The following is a 23,181-nucleotide window of genomic DNA, read 5'->3' as shown; positions in this document are numbered from 1 at the left end:
AGTATAAAAATATCAGAAATCAGTAGTCTTCTTTAATAAATGTTATCTTAATTAAATTTTCACATAACTGCTTATTTAAAAGGTAAACATAAAAAATGAAAGGTAAGTAAAAATCTGACTTCATAGATCCCTATAAAATACTGACACTACATACCACATCTCTGGTGGTACTTAGAATATTGAAGACACAACTATAGTCAAATAGTTTTAAAAGTTCTAAATTTCTCATAATAAATAAATAGGTTATAAACATTAATTTCGTAATAATGAAAAAATAAAAATTGTTGGGTTATTTGCTTTGGAGGTACAAAAATATTTGATAAAAGTTTGCTTTAATTATTTCTATTAAGGTTATGTGCATCAACATTTAGGAAAGGCTTATGAATATTTTGTGTAATTGAGATGTAGAATGTCATTAGGGGCAGAGGAATAATTTAAACTTTTAAAATTGGAAATGAACATTTTAGGGTTTGGAAGCCTTCATTGCTATTCTTAGAAGTTCCTGAAATTAATATCTGTATGAGGTCTGACATCCTTCATGGCTGTGTCTCATTTTTTTTTTTTTTTTCTTGTTCTAGTCATTGGAGTGGCTCCAACAGTGCAGAGGCAGAAAGGAAATACATGTTCAGGAATTGAAGAGGCTTTTGCAAATGTCCAATATCCTTCTTTGATGGTGCTCCAAGGCAGGCTAAAGATAGCTGTCACAAAGGTTGTGCCACTCTGATCCACGTTACAAGTTTGTCTACCTGAATACTATGTGAACAGAATTGAGCTGATATTCAAAATTATTATGATCACAATGCAAATTTGGCTTGATATTGTGAAAACAAAGCTTCTGATTTCTCCATTTCCTCCCGGGTAGCCACATTACCAGAGTGGCAAAAATGAACAATGATATCTTTTTACATCTTAAAGCAGTTTTGCTCTTCTATCTCAGGGAAGCAGTGCCAACAAATGTTTTACTAGAAAAAGAACATAGAGGGGCAGGCATTGTACTACCAGTTAAGACACCGACATTCCATATGAGCGTTCTTGAGTTTTGAAAGTTGCCTCTGGCCTTTGACTGCACTTTCCTGCTATTACAGACCATGGTAGGAAGTGCTGATGGTTCAAATAACTTGGGTATGTCCTTTTACATGGGGGAGTCACACTGAATTCGCAGTGTGATTTCTACAACAAATGCAGATCTGGAGAAGAAACGATGTCCTATAAAAAGTCGTTAATAAAATTTCCCCTCTTAATATAATTTTAAAAATATATTTTGTGAAAATTCTCCAAGTGCCAATTTGAAAGTTAACTTTGTTTAATGTTTATTGGGGCTTGTTTTCTGAAATGAATGTTATGTGATTCCCAATATGAAAGCTATTATTATTCTCATTTTAACTATTTTTTTCAAATTTATTTACTTATTTTTTTAATTGGCAGATGGGATTGTTCATATTTACCATGTAGAATATGATGTCTTGAAGGGAATTAAAATATTGGTGGAAAATGAAAATAAAAGATAAGCTTACTGAGACTGGCACTGTGGCATAGTGGGTAAGGTTGCTGGCTGCAGTGCTGACATCCCATAAGGGCATATGTTCATGTCCTGACTGCTCCACTTCCGATAAGCTCCCTGCTATGGCCTGGGAAAACAGTAGAAAATGACCCAAATCCTTGGGCCCCTGCACCCACATGGGAGACCCTGTGGAAGCTCCTGGCTCCTGACTTCAGATTGGCATAGCTCCTGCTATTACAGCCATCTGGGGAGTGAACCAGTAGATGGACTCTCTCTGTGACTCTGCCTTTCAAATAAATGAATAAAAAATAAATAAATAAAAGATTAGCTTACTTTGGTGCAAAATTTTTTGAAATCCATGCATATAAGACATTTTAACATTATTGTGGAACATGCATAGTATTAAAAAGCTATGAATGGATTTCAAATTTTTTGCACCAAAATACACTTATTTTTCAGCTTAATTTTTCCACAAACTTTTTGAATGTCCTTATACATTGTGGAATTGTGAAATCCAGCTAATTAGAATGTGCATCTCCTCATATACTTATCACTTTTGTGATAAGAGAGCCTAACATCCAGTCTCCTAGCATTTCTCAAGAATACAGTGTATGACATTAATTATAGACACCATACTGTACGATAAATCTCTTGAACTGATTCTCCCTCTTTGATTGTGAATCTGGCCACCCTCCTCTGCCATCTGAGTCTCTGACAATCAACATTCTACTCAATTTTATTTTTATGAAATTAACCTTAAAAAGTCCAAATATGAGAACATGAAGTATTTGTCTTTCTGTGACTGGTCACTTTACCTGACATATCCTGCAGTTAGTTGTGTTGGTGTGAATTATGGGATTTTCTACTATTTTATGTTTGAGGAGTATCCGGTTGTGCATGCATATCACATTTTCTCTTCCCATTCATCCACTGATGAACCTTCAGGTTGATTCCATACCTTGATTATTGTGGATAATGATTCAATAAACCAGGAGTGCGGACACATCTTTCATAAACTGATTTCATGTCCTTTGTGTTCACACCCAGCTGTGGGATTGCTGGCCATGTGCGGTTCTATTTTTAATTTTTGAGGAACCTCCACGCTGTTTTCCATGATGGCTGTTCTAATTACAATCACACCGGATTGCTCCAGGGCTCCCTTTTCTCTGCATCCTTGCCAACATGTGTTGTATTTTGGTAATAGCAAATTTCAGTATCATGAGATGATCTCTTACTATGGTTTTGATTCGAATTTCCTTGGTGATTTGTAATGTTGAGGTTTCTTTGTATCATTTACCTCTTTTTCAAAGCGAATGTTACTATGATTTGTGGTGAATGAAAACATAATATTTATAAGGGAATGAAAAAAATGCATTCAATATCATTCTGATTTGTTTTAGTTTTATCATGCACTTTTTGTGAAATTTTAAACCATGGTGTAAGAATTTTATGCTTTAAAATGTGGATGAGTAAAAAATATTGTACATAAAGAATAGGAAATAACATAACTTATGTAATTAAGAGATTCCGTAACTGGGAGTTATTTATGAGACTGTAGGACTGAATTTATTTTTGGGACAAAGTCAAAAATGCACATCTATTGGGTAATTCTTCTTAGACTTATACTTTAAAATATGGCTACAAATAAAAAAAATAAATTTCCCATATTTGTCAGGCAAAGTAGCATTCTTGGGGCTGGCCATCGCCTGCAGTGCCAGTATCCCATGTCGGCGCCAGTTCGAGTCCTGGCTGCTCCACTTTAGATCCAGCTCTCTGCTATGGGCTGGGAAAGCATTTGGAAGATGGCCCAAGTCCTTGGGTCCCTGCACCCATGTGGGAGGCCTGGAAGAAGCTCCTGACTCCTTGTTTTGGATTGGCGCAGCTCCAGCCATTTTGGCCATCTAAGGAGTGAACCAGCAGATGGAAGACCTCTCTCTCTCTCTCTCTCTCTCTCTCTCTTTCTCTCTCTCTGTCTCTCTCTCTCTGCCCCTCTATGACTCCGCCTTTCAAATAAATAAATAAATCTTTTTTTGAAAAGTAGCATTTTTGTCAGTTTTCATCTACAACCTCTGCTGTAAATGGGTGCTGAATTAAATTTGAATTAGCAGATCATTGATTTCTGAGTTATCAAATGTGGGATATCATTATTTTACAAAAAAATTTTACTTGCATATACATTTGTTCCTAATTCCATGTTTAGTTTTTATTAAGTTAGTATTCTATTCATGAAAGTATCTCCTTTTAGTTGATGCACAAAAACCTCTTTAAAATTATGCAGTATTCATTTGGGGCTTCTTTTAATTGTAGTCCTGAATATTTTTGTTAATTCAATGTTTACAGGAAGCTATTTTTTACAATTGTAAATCAATGCAAATACAAATATCTGCTTATGTTGTAGTACAAAATTTGTTATTAAGTTTATTTTAATTCATTGGTCAGGGAACAAATTTTAAGGTCATCATTGATTACAAATTTTCCACTATTTCCTAGACAACTAAATCAACATGGTAAATTAAAATACACTTTGAATTCTGTGCTTTCATGTCCTAAGGTAAATAACTTGGTCTTTTTGTTTAATATTTTTTCAAGTTTAAATGTTATGATGGCTACTAGATTAAATCAATTGCTAGGCAGGCCTCTTTTAAAAGGAGGTTGGTTTTCTTGATCTGTTGGTAACATTATCTTTCTTGTGCTGATAAAATACGTTCACTAAAAATTATTTATCTTAGTTAAAATAAGTGAAACAATCTGTCATGGAATTAAACATTTGTATGAAAATACTAAATAAAATGGACATAGGCAATTGTTTATCATTAAATATCACCACTTTCTTTGGTATTTAGAACTGTTGACAAGTCTAAGACATATGGCCATTCAGGAGGATTTTGTCTGAAATTTGCAAATGCCATGTAATACTGAGATTAATAAGGGATTAGGGACCAGAGAACTAAAATAAGACTAGCAACATCTAAATTACTATCTGGAAGCTCTTAAAATGTCATGTATGACACTGGAATCTGCGTGATATAAAACTAAATATTGTGCTGCTTTAGGATGAGAACAAATATGTTTACAACCTCCTCATCAAATATCATACATATTGTTTCTAATTTTTGACTATGTTGACTGAACAAAATCTACTAGAAGATCGTATGAAGTTATAATCCTGTGCTAGATAAAACTAAGATTTGAATACCTAACTGCCTTACATAAACGCTACCAATTTACACATAATTAATGCTCACCTTTTTGAAATGTCAGCTTTGTAGTCATCTTTGGATAATCTGCAATAAAAATAATATACTTTTGTAAATCACAATAATTTATAAAGTAATATTATGAATTTGAATTTAACAAGCAAACTAAGACAATGGATTCATTACCATAAAATTTTTCTTATATAAAATGTCTAAGTTATTTAATTTTACTTTCTGGAAATATTATTTTTTTCTAATTATTGTAACCACAATGCCATTTCATATTAATATAATAATGTCTTAAAATGATGTTAAAGTTTTCTGACATATTTACATAAGTGAGAATTCATACTCATTAAGTTTACAGAATACATGTAGTAAAGTGGTTATTTAAAATAATGTGAACTATAAAAGTAATTCAAGCAGCCTACTTTAGATACAAAAGCAGATAATTCCCATACAGGCTTGGAAATCAGGGTGGAAGGAACCAGGATTACCTTCTTTCCTATTTCTTCCCCCTGCCTCACTGTCTCAGTGCAATTACAAATTTAAAATTATTACCAGATGCAGAGAAGAAGTGAAGCAAAAAGCATCTGGACACATTATTTGACTTACACTTAGAGAATTAATGAAATTAGGGACTGGTTCTGTGGTGTAGAAGGTTAAGAATTAATGAAATTTTCCCATTCAGAAACTAGAATGTTAGTTAACTTTGACCTACTGTATTTCAGGTTGGATTCTGAGTTCTAATTTAAATGATAGTAAAGTTAAAATTGATGTAGTAAGTATGTGAAGCTTTAGTTTGTTCATATAGAAGTTAGCAAAGTTGAGTGGAATATTTGCTTTGTCATATAATCATTTGTTCTACAAAAAAAGCTTTAGTCAAAGCTGGTACAATTAGTTGTATGACCAACCAGAGAAACAGAAATGGAAAGACAGAAAGTAAAGAGAGAGTAATATGACTAAGGTAATATGCCCCTATCAGCCACTGGCTCACTGCTTCTCCTTAAAACCATCAGGTTATCTTCCTATAAAAAGCAAAATGTCTATGAAAGGAAATCTAATTGGGCCAATCTCCTTTTTGAATTGTAGTATGCTTATTCTGTTGAATAGAATAAAATAAAATGAACTACTTCTTTAAAAATACATATATATATATATATATATCTTTCCATACATGCACACATACATATATACATGTTAATACACACATTTTTATGTTTTATATAGTAATTTTATGTTTTAAATATAAACACATCTTGTGTGTATTATCTTTTCATTATAACTAGTCAACCCCGTATTAATATCTTGTAATTATCTATTGGATTTTCATTATAGTTTTCCATTAAAATATAAAATTTGATATGTAAAACATAAAATATTCTGACTTCCAAAAAATCTTCTAAACATTTTATTCCCTGTCTATCGAAATTATGTATTGAGTGAGCTGGCACTGTGGCATACCAGGTAAAGCCACTTATTGTGGAATAGTCAGGACTCAAACTGAAGCCAATACGGGATGCTGGTGCCATAGGCTATTAGCTCCCCACTAATGCACCTGGGAAAGCAGTGCAAGATGGCCCAGATACTTGGGCTTCTGCACCCATGTGGGAAACCTGGAAGAAGCTCCTTGCTCCTGGTTTCCGATTGGCTCAGCTCCAGCCCTTGTGGCCATTTAGGGAGTGAACCATTAAGTGGAGGATCTCTCCCTCTGTCTTTCTTTCTCTAACTGCCTTTCAAATAAATAAGTAAATCTTTTTTAAAAAATTATGTACTGAGAATAATTGCATGATAATAAGCATTCATTAAATTTCAGTAATCAATCTTAGAAAGTTATATATAAGCTACATTATTTTTAAAATTAATATTGGTTATATTTTAATATTTACAATAAAATGTTAAAACATTAATATAAATTGGAACTCAAGGAATTACTAAATGGAAATTAGTCTAACATACTCTCATTACTTCCTAAGATTCATTAAGAAATTGTATATTCTGTCTAAATCTAAGAAATTTTAAGAGTTTGCAATAATTATTATTTTGAGATTGTTATTATTATAAAATCAACTTTATAAGGTATACATAGTTATTTTCAGAATCCCCAAAGATAATCATTGATAATATAAGTACATGTAAAATTTCACTGTATTAAAGCACATAATTACATTCGTTCACTTCGGGGACCAGCACTGTAGTGCAGTAGGCTAAGCCTCCTCCTGCAGTGCCAGCATCTTGTCCTGGCTTCTCTTCTTCTGTTACAGCTCCCTGCTAATGGTTCTGGAACCCAGTAGAAGATGGTCCAGGCGCTTGGGCCCCCTGGAAGAAGCTCCTGGCTCCTGACTTCGGATCAGCTCAGCTCTAGCCATTGCAGCCATTTGGGGAGTGAACCAGTAGATCGAAGACCTCTCTCTCTGTGTCTCCTTCTCACTGTCTGTAACTCCACTTCTCAAATAAATAAATAAAATCTTTTAAAAAGATTTTTATCAGCTGAATTCAAAATTGGATATCACTTTTAATATTTTTTGAATATTGAAATCAAGAATTTTATGTTCATAATCACAAAGCTATTATCAACAGATAACTCACAGCCATGATAACAATTTGTCATTCTAGATTTTAGTGCTATTTATATCTCTCCAGTTCTTTCTTATCCTTACACAAAGTTAGAACCATATTATGTAGATATCACTCTTACAAAAATAGACAAGCTATGGTACAGGATGCCTTCGTGCAGACAGTGGAGGAATTGGAGGGTACTTCCATGCATTTCCTTTCTCTCAGAGGTAACGGTCCTGCACTGCTTGTAATGGTCCTGCACTATTTTGGGGTCACTGTTGGCAAAGAGTGGCTTTGTATATCTTGTACAGTTTTCCAGCTCTTTATGTTGGGAGACAAAGTCCTATTCTAGTTACTCCACTCTGGTTAAAGATGAAGTTCTCCCCTTAGGTGATTTTTTTTAAGTCTAAGCAGTAATTTTTATATGCCAGCTATGTATTAGCAGTAATCTCCTATATACAACACTCAGACATTCATACAATAATGTCAGGTGGGATTTGAAGAAATGATGGAAAGAGAGAGCCAGAAGACCTAGAGTATATGCCAGCCAATCATGATGCTTTAAAACATCATGTATAAACAGAATGATTGCATTTGAGAACATCTAAAAATTAGGTAACTTTTGCAAATGGTGAATTACAAGGTCTGTGAATTACATATGAAAAAGAAACAGGTATGTTTTTCATAGAAGAGACCAATTGATGAAAATAAATAGGTTGCTAAATGGAAAGGTGAGGATTACAAAGAATGAGCCAATCAGGCCTCTAGCCAATGTACTAAAGACTTAAGAGTGATTTTCAAGTCAACACAGGCGGATACTTGATTGAACACGTACGGAAGAAAATGGAGTATAGAAATCTGTGATGAATGGAAAATTACCAAGCCATCACAAAACCCACAGGCACCACTGAGAGCCATGTGACTGCCTAATCCATATTAGCATCAGTCTTAGGACACCTATGGAGAGGAACGGGAAGGAAGTTCTCCGAGCTTAAGAACTGCGTTCATGCCAGTTCTCTTCCAGCTCGGGAGCACACAGCAAAGCATCCCACAGTCACAGAGGACAGAAGTTCTATTTTTCCCACATGGGCTGAGAGCATCATGATGCCAAGGCTGTTTGGGGAAGTGAGAACGCAGAGCTTCTTACTTTGAAAGCACATGACATTGAGTATTAGTTATTAATAAGAGACATCATCTCTGTAGCAATACTGTTCAATTCAGACAGCTCTAAAAACACAGTGTGGGGGATATGGGGCTAGAAACGGGACATAAAGGTGACTCAGATTTTTCCTTCCATAAAATAATTCCCAGCTCAGCACTAGAAATGGAAATAAAAAATTCAAAATTTTTGCCAGTAATTATTTGGAACCTATCTCAATGAAAAAAAATAAAACCACAAACACCATTGTAATTACATAATTTGTAAAAATATTAAATTTCAATAGGATTAAAGCGGAATCAACGTATCTGATAAATTTAATTATCTAATAGGTTACGGTGTGCGTCCAAACCTAGTTACTATATAATTATCAAGTTGGCTTCAGAAAAGTTTACTTGTGTCAGCAAGTATATTTTCTTTTCCGGGCTTTATTCCAAGGTACCAATTAGAATGGCTGGAGTTTCATATATGTATTTCTACTCTCTGGTGCAACTTAGTATTTTTTAATTAGGAGCTATCGAGCCTCACAGTGAATTCTCATGTTGCTCATCCTGAGGGAGGACAGCAATGAGATCATTACACTGATAACAGAACAACTAAGTCCACGTGACTGACAGCTCTTTGCCTGATACTCATGGCTACCCGGGAAGGCTGAGTTACATTCATCTCATTGCCAGTGCAAACTTGTTCTGTGAACTGGAAAAGACTGTATGCCAACAAAAGAGACTTGATTTCCTAATAACTGATAAGAAAGATGAAAAACAATTCTCGAGCGTGAAAGCTCAAAATATGGCACAAAGATTACTTGAGAATATTAAAATAGTATTGCATTACTTTTTTCTAAAAGTGTCAAATCAAGGATTAGACCCAAAAACTCTAGTCTCTTGGATAATAAAGATTTACAGAAATCTACCTCGTGCACATTTTTCTTTGCATTCTTCCAGACTCTCGAATCGATTCTCGTTCCCTTCACATCCTCCATATATAAATTCTTCACACTGATGAGTGAGAATATTGAAAAAAAATCTCTTGATGTATGCTCTGCACGGCCCATCATCTACCTTCATTGCACAAAATGAGTGTGTCGGCTTCTGTAGTGGCGGTTTAATATCTACAAAGTAAAAATAAAAACATCATGTGTGACCTTCTACCAAAACGATAATACTGTTATTTCCTCCATTTTCACTTTTTAATATGTCCTGATTTTATTGAAAGTACAATAAAACAAGTTCATCAGAAAACATAAAAAGCTAACATCAACAAAGGAGACACACTTTACCAAGTATTACACTTTAGTCATAATTTTCTAGACTCTTGTTAACAGTTATTGTTTCAGACTGTACCAGTTGATTGAGATGGGATGAAATAGTAGTGGTGAGCCAAACTCACTCAATTGGAGAGGACCATATTACAAATAAACAGAGTCCTCTTCATTTAATTCAGCAGATTTTAGACATAGACTAATGCAAATTTTTGGAATCTTCACTTTTCATACCGAATCCTCTTTAAAAGCAACAATATATTTAAATTCACATGTAAAATAGATATTCTACATTAAATATTTATACTACATGGTGCATTCTTATGTTTACCATGACTGTTTTGTATAAATGTGGAGAAAATGTTTTAAAGAGAATGAGGCAATTCTTTTTACATTGAGCTATACATTTTTCTCTAAATATTCAATTTCTTATTTTAGTTGTGGGAGTTTTTCCCCTTTGGGGATATGCGCACAGAGGAAACACAACTTAGTTTTTATCAAATCCAATAAAATTAATAGAGGCCTAGCATTAAATAACTTGCATTTGTTTACAGAATCTACTGGTAAGATGTATTGAAACTTGTGGTTGGTTGGCAAGGAGAGAGTTGACGGTAAAGGGATACAAAATTTCTTTTTTTTTTTTTAAGATTTTTTTTTTTTTTTTTTACAGGCAGAGTGGACAGTGAGAGAGAGAGAGACAGAGAGAAAGGTCTTCCTTTGCCGTTGGTTCACCCTCCAATGGCCGCCACGGCCGGCGCGCTGCAGCCGGCGCACCGCGCTGATCCGATGGCAGGAGCCAGGAGCCAGGTGCTTTTCCTGGTCTCCCATGGGGTGCAGGACCCAAGCACCTGGGCCATCCTCCACTGCACTCCCTGGCCACAGCAGAGAGCTGGCCTGGAAGAGGGGCAACCGGGACAGAATCCGGCGCCCCGACCGGGACTAGAACCCGGTGTGCCGGCGCCGCTAGGCGGAGGATTAGCCTAGTGAGCCGCAGCGCCGGCCTACAAAATTTCAATTAGGAGGAATAACTTAAGGAATCTGACAACAGTTAATATTATATTTTATTATCAAAAATGTTGAGTGAGTCAACATAAAGTGTTCTCACCACAAAAATCATCATTATGTGAGGTAAAGTACACATTACTTAGCTAGATTAGTCATTCTACTGTTGGCACATATTTCAGAACATCATGTTGTAACAGCAAATGCAGTCTTATATATTAATGAAAAACAAGAAGAAAGAAAATTGTAATTGATGCAATCAAAATGATAAAGACAAAAGGATTCTGTATAGTATGCCTTAAGAATTTTCCATTTATTGAGGCTATGCATTTCCTATATCATTGAGAATTGATTATAGCTTCCTTTTTGGGGATGTTACTTTCCAAGAATCTAAACCAATTTGGCCTCTAGAGGGCAGCAATATTCTATTAAATGGAAACCAGTGTCTTGTATCTTAAACTTGCATCTTCAAAAAAATGTGTTAATGCACTATAAAATAATTCACTTTGAGGAAACATGAATTGATGTCACTTTATCTTTACACAAAGCATTTTTAAAATATGGAATAAAAGTTAAGTTTTTGGATCTGTGAGAGAGATCATTTGTAAGGAAATTCATTTTATTTTATGTTTAAAGATTTGTTGAGCTATTTGAAAGGCTGGGGTTGGGTTCGGCCAAAGCCAGGAACCTGGAAAGAAATCCATTTTAAATTTTCTGGGACCCGGCGCTGTGGCATAGTGGGTAAAGCCGCCTCCTGCAGTGCCAGCATTCCATATGGATGCCGGTTTGAGTCTCTGTTACTCCACTTTCAATCCAGTTCTCTGCTATGGCCTGGGAAAGCAGCAGAAGATGGCCCACATACTTGGGCCCCTGCACCTGCGTGGGAAACCTGGAAGAAGCTCCTAGCTCCTGGCTTCAGATTGGCACAGCTTTGTTGTGGTCAACTGGGGAGCCAACCAGCAGATTGAAGGTTTCTCTCTCTCATTCTCTGACTCTCTTTCTCTCTGTGTAACTCTGACTTTCAAAGAAATAAATAAATCTTTAAAAAAAATTTTCTGTACTTTTAAACCTTATGTGATTTTTTGAAAGAGAAAGTATGCACATCGCAAAATTTGGATTAAAGAATTTTAAAGTCTCTTCAATCACTGATTTTTTAAAAGGTTTATTTATTTATTTGAAAGTCAGAGTTACATAGAGAGAGGAGAGGCCGAGAGAAATAGAGAGAGGTCTTCCATTCACTGGTTCACTCCCTTATCGGTCGCAATGGCCAGAGCTGCGCCCGCTTGAAGCCAGGATCCAGGAGCCTCTTCTCAGTCTCTCACGTTCGTGCAGGGGCCCAAGGACTTGGGCCATCCTCCACTCTCTCCCAGGCCACAGCAGAGAGCTGGATCAGAAATGGAGCAGCCGGGATTCAAACCGGGGCCCACATGGGATGCCAGCACTGCAGGAGGCTGCTTTACTCACTCCGCCACAGCGCCAGCTCCTGACCATTGATATTTTATATTATAATGATCTACATGATATAAGATCAAGTGCTGGGCATTTTTCAGTAATGTTAGAAGACTTTATAACAGAGTAATTGTATTATTATTGTTTATTTTTATTAATCATACTATGGCATTTAAGTAGCTCTCTCTTGCAAGGTGCACCACTGTGGTGAAGCAGATTAAGCCATGACTTAGAATATCCACATCCTCTAATAAGCACGGGTTCAAATCCTGGCAGCTCCACTTCGAATCCACATCCCTGCTAATGTGCCTAAGAAAGCAGTGGATGAGAGCCCAAATACTTAGAACCCTTTCACAATCCCGAGAGACTCAGATGGAGTTTTTGGCTCCTGTCTTCACTGTGGCCATTTGGGAAGTAAACCAGATGGTTTGATCTCTCAAATTGGATGGGTGGATGACCTTCCTCTTTCTCTCTCTCTCTCTTATACTGCCCTTCAAATATAATTTCAAAAATTTTAGAAGTTGTTCTTGCAATCTTGGAAGGTTTAAAAATTAGCTTGCCATATGTATGTTGACTTTTTTGAAAAATAAGTTAAACTTTTATTTAGTAAATATAATTTTCCAAAGTACAGTTTATGGATTACAATGGCTTTTTTCCTCCCATAACTTCCCTCCCATCCGCACCCCTCCCATCTCCTGCTCCCTCTCCCAGTCCATTCACATCGATTCATTTTCAATTCTCTTTATATACAGAAGATTGATTTAGTATATATTAAGTAAAGATTTAATCAGTTTCCAACCACACAGAACATAAAGTGTAAAATACTGTTTCAGTACTAGTTATAGCATTACTTCACATTGGACAACACATTAAGGACAGAGGTCCCACATGAGGAGTAAGTACACAGTGACTCCTGTTGTTGACTTAACAATTTGACACTCTTGTTTATGGTGTCAGAAATCTCCCTAGGCTCTAGTCATGAGTTTCCAAGGCTATGGAAGCCTCTTGAGTTCGCTGACTTCAATCTTATTTAGACAAGGTCATAGTCAAAGTGGAAGTCTCACCTCCCTTCAGACAAAGGTACCTCCTTCTTTGATGGCCCATTCTTTTTACTGGGATCTCACTAGCAGAGACCTTTCATTTACGGTTTTTGTTTTGTTTTGTTTTGTTTTTTTCCCCAGAGTGTCTTGGCTTTCCATGCCTAAAATACTCTCATGAGCTCTTCAGCCAGATCCGAGGGCTGATTCTGAGGCGAGAGTGCTGTTTAGGACATCTGTCATTCTACGAGTCTGCTGTGTATCCCACTTCCCATGTTGGATAATTCCCTCCCTTTTTGATTCTATCAGTTAGTATTAGCAGACACTAGTCTTGTTTGTGTGATCCCTTTTACTCTTAGACCTGTCAGTGTGATCAATTGTGAATTGAAATTGATCACTTAGACTAGTGAGATGGCATCGGTTCATGCAATCTTGATGGGATTGTATTGGAATCCCCTGGCACATTTCTAACTCCACCATTTGGGGCAAGTCCGATTGAGCATGTCCCAAATTGTACATCTCCTCCCTCTCAAATGTAGCTTTCCATGTGTATGTTGACATTTTGATGCTATCTGATATATGTAGCACTAATTATTTCAGATTGTGATTTATATCTCAGCTACTAACACAGCTTTCAATTTTAAATAGTTTGCCCTTAACTTATAAAATATAACCTGTCTTTGACCTATTTGATAACAGATTTTAATATTTTTTTCATTGAAGTAAACTGAGCTGATGAGAATGATAGAATAGTAAGTTTCACAGGCCTAAAACTTGGTAAGGTAGAACTAAAATGAAACAGAGAACTATTGTGATACAGGGCAAACTTCAGCACCAAATACAGTTGTCATAAGCTGGCTAATTAGCAGGTTATAATAGTCAAAACTTTAATTAAAATAGAATTTTATAGATTTGTGCATTTGCATTTTCAACTTATGTTTGACAAAATATAATTTTTATTTAAAAATACAGTTTTTAAGCAATTGTTATTAATAAGAGTGCCAGTAAATCCTATCAGTCATCAGTATATATGTATATATCTTTATCAATGTGATAAGAATTATTGATTAATATGTATAAATTTAATGTCTCATTTTTTTCTAATTCTTTTTTTTTTGTATCTGTATATTTGAAAGTGGAGTGGTAGAGAGAGAGAGAAATAGAAATTGATCTTCCATCTTCTGGTTCATTCCTCCAATGCTTGCAGCACCTGGGACTTGACCAGGCTAACGCCAATAGGCAGGAACTCAGTCTGTGTCTCCCAAGTGTGTGGCATGGACACACACTTGAGCTATCATTTGCTGCCTCCTGGGGTTCACACTAATGAGAAGCTGGATTGGAGGCAGAGTAGCCAGGACTGGAGGTAGGCAGTCCAGTATGGGATACAGGCAACCCAATAGGCAGCCCAATCGCTGAGCCACAACGCCTGCCCTTATTTTCCCCTACAAGTCTTCATCTAATTTATATGCTGATGGACTTATCTGAAATTTGAGAATTGGCTTTAAAAGGGCTTTCAGGCATATCAAGTGTTTGTTACCTACCAAAATGAATACTTCAGAGTGAAGTTCAGAATATCATTTTCCTTAAGTGTTTCTCTACACTTCCTTGAAATTATATTTCTGTGAAATAGCTAGTATTTTTTCTATATAAATTTATAACATAAATATAACTGCATTTTAGAAGATTGCTGAAAATATTTTCCTTAGATAAATATCTGCTTATAAACAAAAATGACTTCTGAAAAAAAAAAATTCTTCCTTAAGCACGGACATGATTGTCAGCTTGGGTTCGTCACTCACTGGATGCCTTTACTGAATAATACATTTATACGTTACAGCAAAAGCTATCTATATGTTCTGTCTTAAGGCACTCAAATGCCAGTGCTGGTTTTGAGCAGTTAAGCTGTGAGAACCTGGGAGTCTTGCTGAGAGGCTGAGAGGAGGTGGTGGTGTCTGCCTTGTAGCTGACCCGCAGTACATACTATAGAACTAGCACTACGAATTACTATGCTGTAGACATTTTGGGGGGGGGGGGAGGGGAGACACTGACAAAAATCTGATCTATCAATTCTATAAAGATGTGATCTCAAAACTCACATAATTTAGAAATGAGCAGGAACAGAAATATTCGGGCATTTTGAATTTGGCATTTGAGTAATACAATCATAGTCAGAAATTCCTGCAGCACTACTCTTCACAATGTAGTGGTCCTCCCTCCTGAGTTAATGTTACTTTAGAGCTTTAGTTAAGCACCTCAGGACAGATCTATGTCTGTGGAACACTGGAAACCACCTAATGCTATGCTGTCATATATATTCAGGAAGCCATGTCTTATAAATCAGGAGTTAGTGTCAGATCCTTTCTCAATGATGATTCCTCTACTAAACATATCTGGTAGTCTCTGTCATCAAGTAAATCTTTTATATTTTTTGCGCTCTGGATATAGTCACCCTAACTGGGCCTATTTAATAACTGCGCCACCAAGTGGCGACAGTGCACCACAAAACAAAGTATTGCAAACCAGCGTTGTAGTAATGACAATAGCTGATTTTATTGTCCTTAACTGGACATTTTGTAGTTACATCATGTAATGATCACAACTTCTCAGTTAGGCAATATTGCACCCATTTTAAAGATATTAAAATAACATTGTGGAAATTAAATTACTCAAATTCACTCAAAGTCACAGCATCAGTGATAGGCTCAACCTTGATCCCCAGGCAGTGTTACAGCATCTGTCTCACTCAGTAACTGCGTGATATAGTCACACATCTGCAAAATTGAGATTTCTAAACTCGTATTTGTATAAAGCACACCAGTTTAGTCATACAATTTCCACTCAATTACTTTTTTTCTAAAATTTACTTTAATATATTTTAAATAGTTTCAGCCATCAAAGTGGGTGATAGTTTTATGTTTCCTAGAGGAAAATACTAAGCATTAATTTTTATTAACTGCATTTTATTATTAAATGAGTATTCATGTTTACCATTCACTTTTTAGTGTATTTGTTTGTTCAATCTGTTTTAAAATATTCTTTTAGGCATTGAGGTTGGTACTCACACCTGAATTTGAAAGCATCCTTGAACCTGGTGAGTAGCCAAGTGTGCGCCCTTGTACTCAATGCTATGTCACTCCACTCAAATAGGACAGAAGTCTGTCTCAATTTTTCCTTCTTAGTTTGGATACACCTTTTCCAAAACTAATAACTGCGTTGAACTTGTGTGAGACACTGCTGTCACTGCAGACATGACAGCATATTGGGGATCAGCAGGCCTTCTCTCATGGGACATACAGACACTGAAGACCCACAGAAATATTCAGAAAATGCAGGGTGCTGTGCAAGAGTACAACAGGTTACACAAAGAAGCCTGAGGGGGTCGGGAGTAACTTCCCTGAGACCTGAAATTGAGGCTTGCAGAAAATGCTGACAGAGATAAAGAGCGTATGCCTATGGCCCTGAAACTAGAAAACACATACATGGCAATGTTACAAGAGTGTAATCAAATGCAGTCAGATAAATATAATTTATTTCACATTTTAATGTAATGATCATTTTCAGTATAAATAATTCAGTTATGTCACAAAGGTAATGTGTGGTAAATTAAAACTGCAAAATCAGATCTCTCTGGCTCTAAATCTTATGAAAATTATCTACCTTTCTCTAAGTGCTTCCTACTAGTTGCTTCTGTTCCAACAGAAAGGATTTTTTAAAAAGATTTTCATGACTAGTTTTAATTATAATTTTGTCTTAAAAATGTTTTCTAGATTACCCTCGCTGTTATTGGGCTGACATTATTTTTTAATAAACTTCACTATTGTCTTGTAAGGGAAGCCATAAAATTTGGTATGGTTTCATATGAATAACAGTCACTATTTCAATGAGTGGTGTATTAATATAAAGTATGGTGCAGTTTTGGAACCATGTGATGAATTGCACTTCCAAAATGACTCAGATTTAGGTTCATGCTGCTGCAAGGTTCATGAAAAACAATATAAAACCTGAGTATGACTGTGCAGCTAACCAGCCAAGAGGACTTGAAGTCCTCGCTAAGATCAAAGTTCTTATCCCTCTAGGTTTATAAACTACCTGGTAGTGCTTGGGAATTCTGACTTATCATTGATGAGTTCATTGTGGTTTCTCCATCATCAACAATCACAGCTCTCCTGGTAACCTGGTGTGCATTTTCTCAGCCCAGCCGAGGGAGATTGGCCAGCAGAATATTGGGAGCACTTGGACCCATTCTCTTCCTACTTCCCGAGACAAGAGCACCTGCCTTCTCCTTGCTGTGTCTTTATCCTCCACCTTCCTTGTTTCCATGACCCACAGAAACAGAACTTTAGCCCAATTCCCTTTGAGGAAAAAGTTGAATAAAGGACAAAAGCCCATCTCATAATAACCATATTCCTATTTCCAAGAGACACATTATGGTTTTTACTTTATTGAATAGCAAACATTGCAACTCCAGGAAATTTTTCTAGCATGGCTTTCCTGTACCAGGCTCATAGATGATGGGCTTACGTGAATTACCTTCCTCTTTCATCAACAGCTGCACAGGTGTTTCCGTCACTGCATTCGCCACATTAAACTGAAATAACCTTTCTATTGACCAACCTCCCCTTTGAAGCTATGAGATTCTTACAAACCCAGTCTCAACCATCAATGTTTCCCTAAGACCAACCACAATTTCAGGCATCATATATATATTTAACTTTTATTAAAGGGAAATATGTTGAACATAGGAATTTTTCATAGCTATGAAATAAAATAAGAATGTGTTGATGGAAATCTTTTTGCACATCCTGAACTGCTAAAGAAACTATACATTGTTAATATTCTCTATAACCAATAGGTTGAGATTTTTATCAATAATTTACTTCTTTGCCACAAAATGTTGTTCTTAAGAGAGGCTTATGCGTATAATTATGATCAACCTACAGTAAAATATGATTAATATTGTTAATGTTTTTGAACTTTTATGAGTGAAACCAACTTCTCTTACTAGATGCTTTAATGTGCCTCATGACTAGATTCTGGCACTGGGCTCCACGGGAAGTTTTTGTTTCAGGAACGTGGGCAAGAGAGAGATAGTGGACGCAACCTCAAGCACCAGTGCTTCCCTGTCCCGCTCGTATTTTCCCTGGCAAATGTTGGCATCAAGTTTCAGAGTTTTCTCTATAGCACGTAGCTCCTTACAATAGTCCAGAATCACTTTACCATATAATAAAATACTTTGACTTAAAAATAATTCTTTCTGCGGAAGTAACTTGTTTTGGGACTTTAAAAAAAAAAGCAGCACCACTAAATTGCATGTAAGAAGTATCGTAAGAAATAAATGTCAGTTGCCTAAGTATTCATTTTCCTACACAATGGACAAATATATTAATTTTTTGGACTAAAACTAAGAATTTGACTAGCTCCAAAACATAAATGCTTCTAACATTTTACCTGTAATGTTTGTGAATTCTTCATCTTCCTCGGCTGCTGAGCTAACAGGGGCAGGGACAAGACCAAGCAGCAGGCATATAGACGTCCAAAAGATGTGTTCTTTCTTCATTGTAGATCAACTCTGAAACACAGACCCCGAAAACATCCATTAAATAAGATGTTAATGTGGACTCATCTTAGACTAGTAAAAATCCTGTGCGTACTTCCAAATGCAAATATATATGACATTTGATTTGTGTTAATTTACATCTAACTCTGTTCCTTGAGCCATTTTAAACACATATGTGGTATTCAAAACTGTAGGTAAACGCACTCTTACTACATATGTTTAATACTATTCCATTACACGTGTCATATTTCAACTTGCTTCATTAAGCCTGTGATTATAGAGTGGATCGAAATTACGTTTTTCAAAAATTAAAGAAAAAAAGGAAGGAAGCAGATTATTAAGAGATGAAGGGAAGTATGATTATCTTCTTAGAATGAAATGTATGAAATACATGAAACCTGTTCTCTTTATATTAATAAAAATTTTAAAAAGAAAATGCACATATAAAGGACAACAAGCCAAGCACGCAGCAGATACATTTCATGCACAAGTCTACTTTCCATGTCTTCCTCACAGCTGTTCTTTCTCAGTCACAACTGATTTTCTTGCATTTTTCTATAATGCCTTTAATGCAACTTGTAATTACTTATTTCTGTTTCTTTTGGCTCCATTTCTTCTTTTAAAAAAGAAGCATGTTTGCAGCATTTTCATCCTTGTTTCTTTTAAGATATATTTCATCTATAAATAATTTCCTGGTCAGATTTTCTATGTATAGCAGAAAAACAGAACTGCAGATGAAATATGACCATCCAGTCAGGCCGTTTATACAGCCCCAACTTACTGAGTTATCTGTTTCAAAGGAGTTTCACAATAAAATAACTTTGCATGATAAGCCAACATCTTTATGCTCTAAGGGAAATATTTCAGCAGGAGCATGAGACTTCCTGTTTCAAAATGATTTAAAGGTCCATGGCAAAAAAAAAAAAAAAAAAAAAGGAAAAGCACGAGCCCCTCTACAAAAAACAATTTGGACCCAAATGTGGAAGGAAGCACCTAATGTTTATTCAGGATGCAAAGAGGAAAAGAAGGCAACTCAGGATGTTTCAACCACTAAGTGCCATGAGCGACAGGAAGGAAAGAGAGATCATTTATCAGGAAGCATTCACAGATGCAGGCGAAAATATTCCATCAAAAACAATTGAGAGAATGCCTAAGTTTTGCCTGTAGTCATGGACAATCAGAAACCATTACATTATTGCAATATGTACCCCTATACAATGGGTAGCCTTACAATACTCAAGAATAATGAAATAATAAATGCCATTTTGCTTTAAGCCCCATTAAAATCATTAGTGAATGCATAATCTATTTTCTAGCAACCCTTCAGAAGTGTTAACATGTATTTTATTTTCCTTCAGTAGCAGTGTTATATCATACTGTGTGTAAAGCATACCATAAACTATTTGAATCTACAACTATATGTGTATGCACACACACACACACACACACACATATATATATATGTGATTCTGAAAAATCTTTCAACTAATCATCTAGTCTTTAGCATAATTTGAACACATATTTTAAAAAGATCCTCTTCTGTATCCACTTGATTATTTCAGGTATACAAATCTGCTATACTTTGAGTGTAAAATACAGCATGATTTTTTTATCTCATGGATTAGGGGTAGGCTGAGATTCAATAGCCATGGAAGAACTTAGAATTAGGACTGTAAGCTAACAAGTTCCCTTCTTTAAAATATGGCAGTCTGGAGTCTTGCCCACACTTACTGGTTTACACTTTCTTTGGTTGCAAGAATTAGACAAATTCATATCCAAAGGCCATCAGCTCTTTTGTTCTAGAAAATGGGGACAATCTAGGGAGCAGAAGGGCAGGTTTGTGTTGAATGTTGGAAACAACTAGAGCCCCGGAGCTGACCCTCACCCAGGGTCTTGCATTGCTGTCACACTCCTCAAGTAAGCTTATTTTCTGTCAGGGTTGCCCACCTTCCCAGGCAGGAAGCATGGTCACTGACCTGTCCTGGATTTTAAACATTAAGGACACGTCCACCAAAATAATGGGTTGGGTTCAAACAACTTGAAAATGGCACTGATAATGTTAATTTGGAAAAAAAGTGGTACCCTTTGATCTAGTATCTTTGAGTTGGGAAGCGGTGACTCACATGGATTTGTGGGTCCTAAATCAGTCAGGGGTTCAGAATATGAAAATATAATAAAGTTACAAATTTTAATGGAATCATATGATTTTAGGGATGGAGTAGAAAAGCATACTCCCAGAAAGGGCAATAATTGCTTTGAGAATAAGAGGAGGCTGTTAACAAGTATCTGACTACCATAGCAGGCCATACAGCTAACCACTGATCCAGAACTTTGTGTGTTATGATAAATTTTAAAAAAATAGGTGAACCCATTAACATAAAAATCCAATTTTTTTTTAAAGTAGAAAAACAGGAGACAAACTATGAATATTACAAGAGGAATAAAACATCCACATTTGTATCACCAAATCCTGCTGTGGAAGATGACAGATCTCATGTTGGACGTACTCAGGTACTGCACAATATATCTGCTCCCAAAAGCATTAGCGGAAAGCTGTATTGGAAACGGAGGTGGAACTTGATCCCAGGCACTCAGACGTGGAATGTAGGTGTCCCAAGTGGCAGCTGTGGCCCTCTACTGCACAACACTGCCTCTGTAGTATCATTTTAAATGTAGAGTTTTTAATTCTGCATTCTTTGTTAATTTTCAATAATCCAAACTTTATAATTTTCTTATAAACTTTCCTGCTGATCAATCAGTGGCTGGTTAAATTGTAATATTAGGGTTATAAATTAGTTAGACCTCTTTTAGACACACTCCTCTACCTGTTTACTTTCAAACATCTTCCTAAAACACCATTTGTTCTGTGTGATCCATCAAAATATACTGTGACAGATCAGTAAAAAAATACTTCAGTCATTTATTTCTATTTATCACCTGAAGAAGGAAACTTTAACAGATAGAAGTTGACTTATATGTCATTGAAAATTAAAGTAAAATTGAATGTATTTTTCCATTATATTGTTTAAAAATCCAGCACAGATACTGTGCCATCATAATTAATGGCATATTGATTTTTAGTTTGGATATCTCTTTTTGGTGTATTAGCTTCAGAGTCTTGGTAAATCTCCTTTAAATTCTAATTTGTGCTCTATTAGTTACCATTGATCAGGGAAAATATATGATATTTGTCTTTTTGGGATTGGCTTATTTCACCAAGCATTATGGTTTCAAGAGCAAAATTGACATTTTGAGGTATGACTATTGTTTATAACCCGTCTCTACATTTGAGGGACAGTGTTTTTTTCTTTTTACTATTGGTTGAATTCTTTATTTAGTGGAGGGTTGAGCTTATGATTATGAAATAAACTGAAGACATGTCATTGTAAAAATTAAAAGAAAAAATAAGGAAGGAAGGAGGAGGGAGGGTAGGATTGTGGGCAGGAGGGAGGGAAGTATCACTATGATCCTAAATCTGTATCTAAGAAACACAAAATTTGTTCACCTTATATAAATTTTAAAAATAATATGAGGAACAGAGAATTCAAGGATGCCCAGAATTAATAATGTTATTCAAATAACTGGGAAAACAAAGTTAAGTTAGGCTTGAATTCGCTTCTATACAGACTGTATGCTTGTCAGTGGGCCTGCATAAAGGCAGTTAGACACAAAAGATAGGAACTGTGTCATCATCACCATTTCACCAAGAGAAAGGATGTCTGCCCAATACATCAACCAAGTACTCTGCAACTTTTTGAAGAACTGTCACATGAGTATTGTAAATATTTTCTATTAATTTATTTTTTCATTTTAATTCAAATGTCTATTGGTAAACACAAACTCTTAATTTTGATACATTTGATATTTTAATAATTCAATAGATATTACTGTATTCATAGATTCATATAAATATCAAAACAGTTTTAGAGCAATTTCATTACCCTAGAAAGAAACTCTCCCATCCTTTATGCATTATTCCTTCCACCTCAGATTCCCAATCCCACATGTGTAGGAAACCATGATTGCATTGCCTTTTCTGAGATTTCATATAAACAGACTAATGCAATGTGTAACTTTTTGTGTCTGGCTTCTTTCTATTATCATAATGTTTTCCAGGTTTATCCACGTATAGATACTTCATTTTTTAATTACAGAAAATAAATTATTGTATAGATATATCACAATATACTCATCCATTCTTCAGACAATAGACATTTGTAGTATTTCCACTTTTTAGACATTATGAATGATATTGCCATGAACATTGCACACAAATTTTTGTGTACACATATGTTTGCATTTCTTTTGGGTATATACCTAGGAATGGAACTGTGGGTTCATATGGCAGCTCTGACTTTTTGAGGAATTGCCAGACTATTTTCCAAAGTGGTTGCATTATTTCACACTCCTACTCTTTATTTTTTGAATAGTACTTATAACCATTTAAGTGCTTACCTTG

The 23,181-nt window shown here is 35.6% G+C and overlaps 1 protein-coding gene across 2 annotated transcripts in view; it reads right to left on the bottom strand.

The window, feature by feature from the left end:
- Window positions 1–23,181, bottom strand: part of TFPI (tissue factor pathway inhibitor) — a 66,504-nt gene that overhangs the window by 17,518 nt on the left and 25,805 nt on the right. For both annotated transcript variants that reach the window (XM_008258418.5, NM_001101714.1), the window contains 3 exon segments: window positions 18,614–18,734; window positions 9,330–9,527; window positions 4,747–4,785 (listed from right to left, as the gene is read on the bottom strand). In XM_008258418.5, the coding sequence (XP_008256640.3) occupies window positions 4,747–4,785; window positions 9,330–9,527; window positions 18,614–18,722 (346 nt within the window). In that variant the 5' untranslated portion in view covers window positions 18,723–18,734.

This window comes from Oryctolagus cuniculus, chromosome 3 (genome assembly GCF_051225735.1).
Source record: "Oryctolagus cuniculus isolate XC-2025 breed Fujian yellow rabbit chromosome 3, ASM5122573v1, whole genome shotgun sequence".
Classification (NCBI taxonomy): domain Eukaryota; kingdom Metazoa; phylum Chordata; class Mammalia; order Lagomorpha; family Leporidae; genus Oryctolagus; species Oryctolagus cuniculus.
This window is presented reverse-complemented; position numbering and strand designations above follow the sequence as displayed.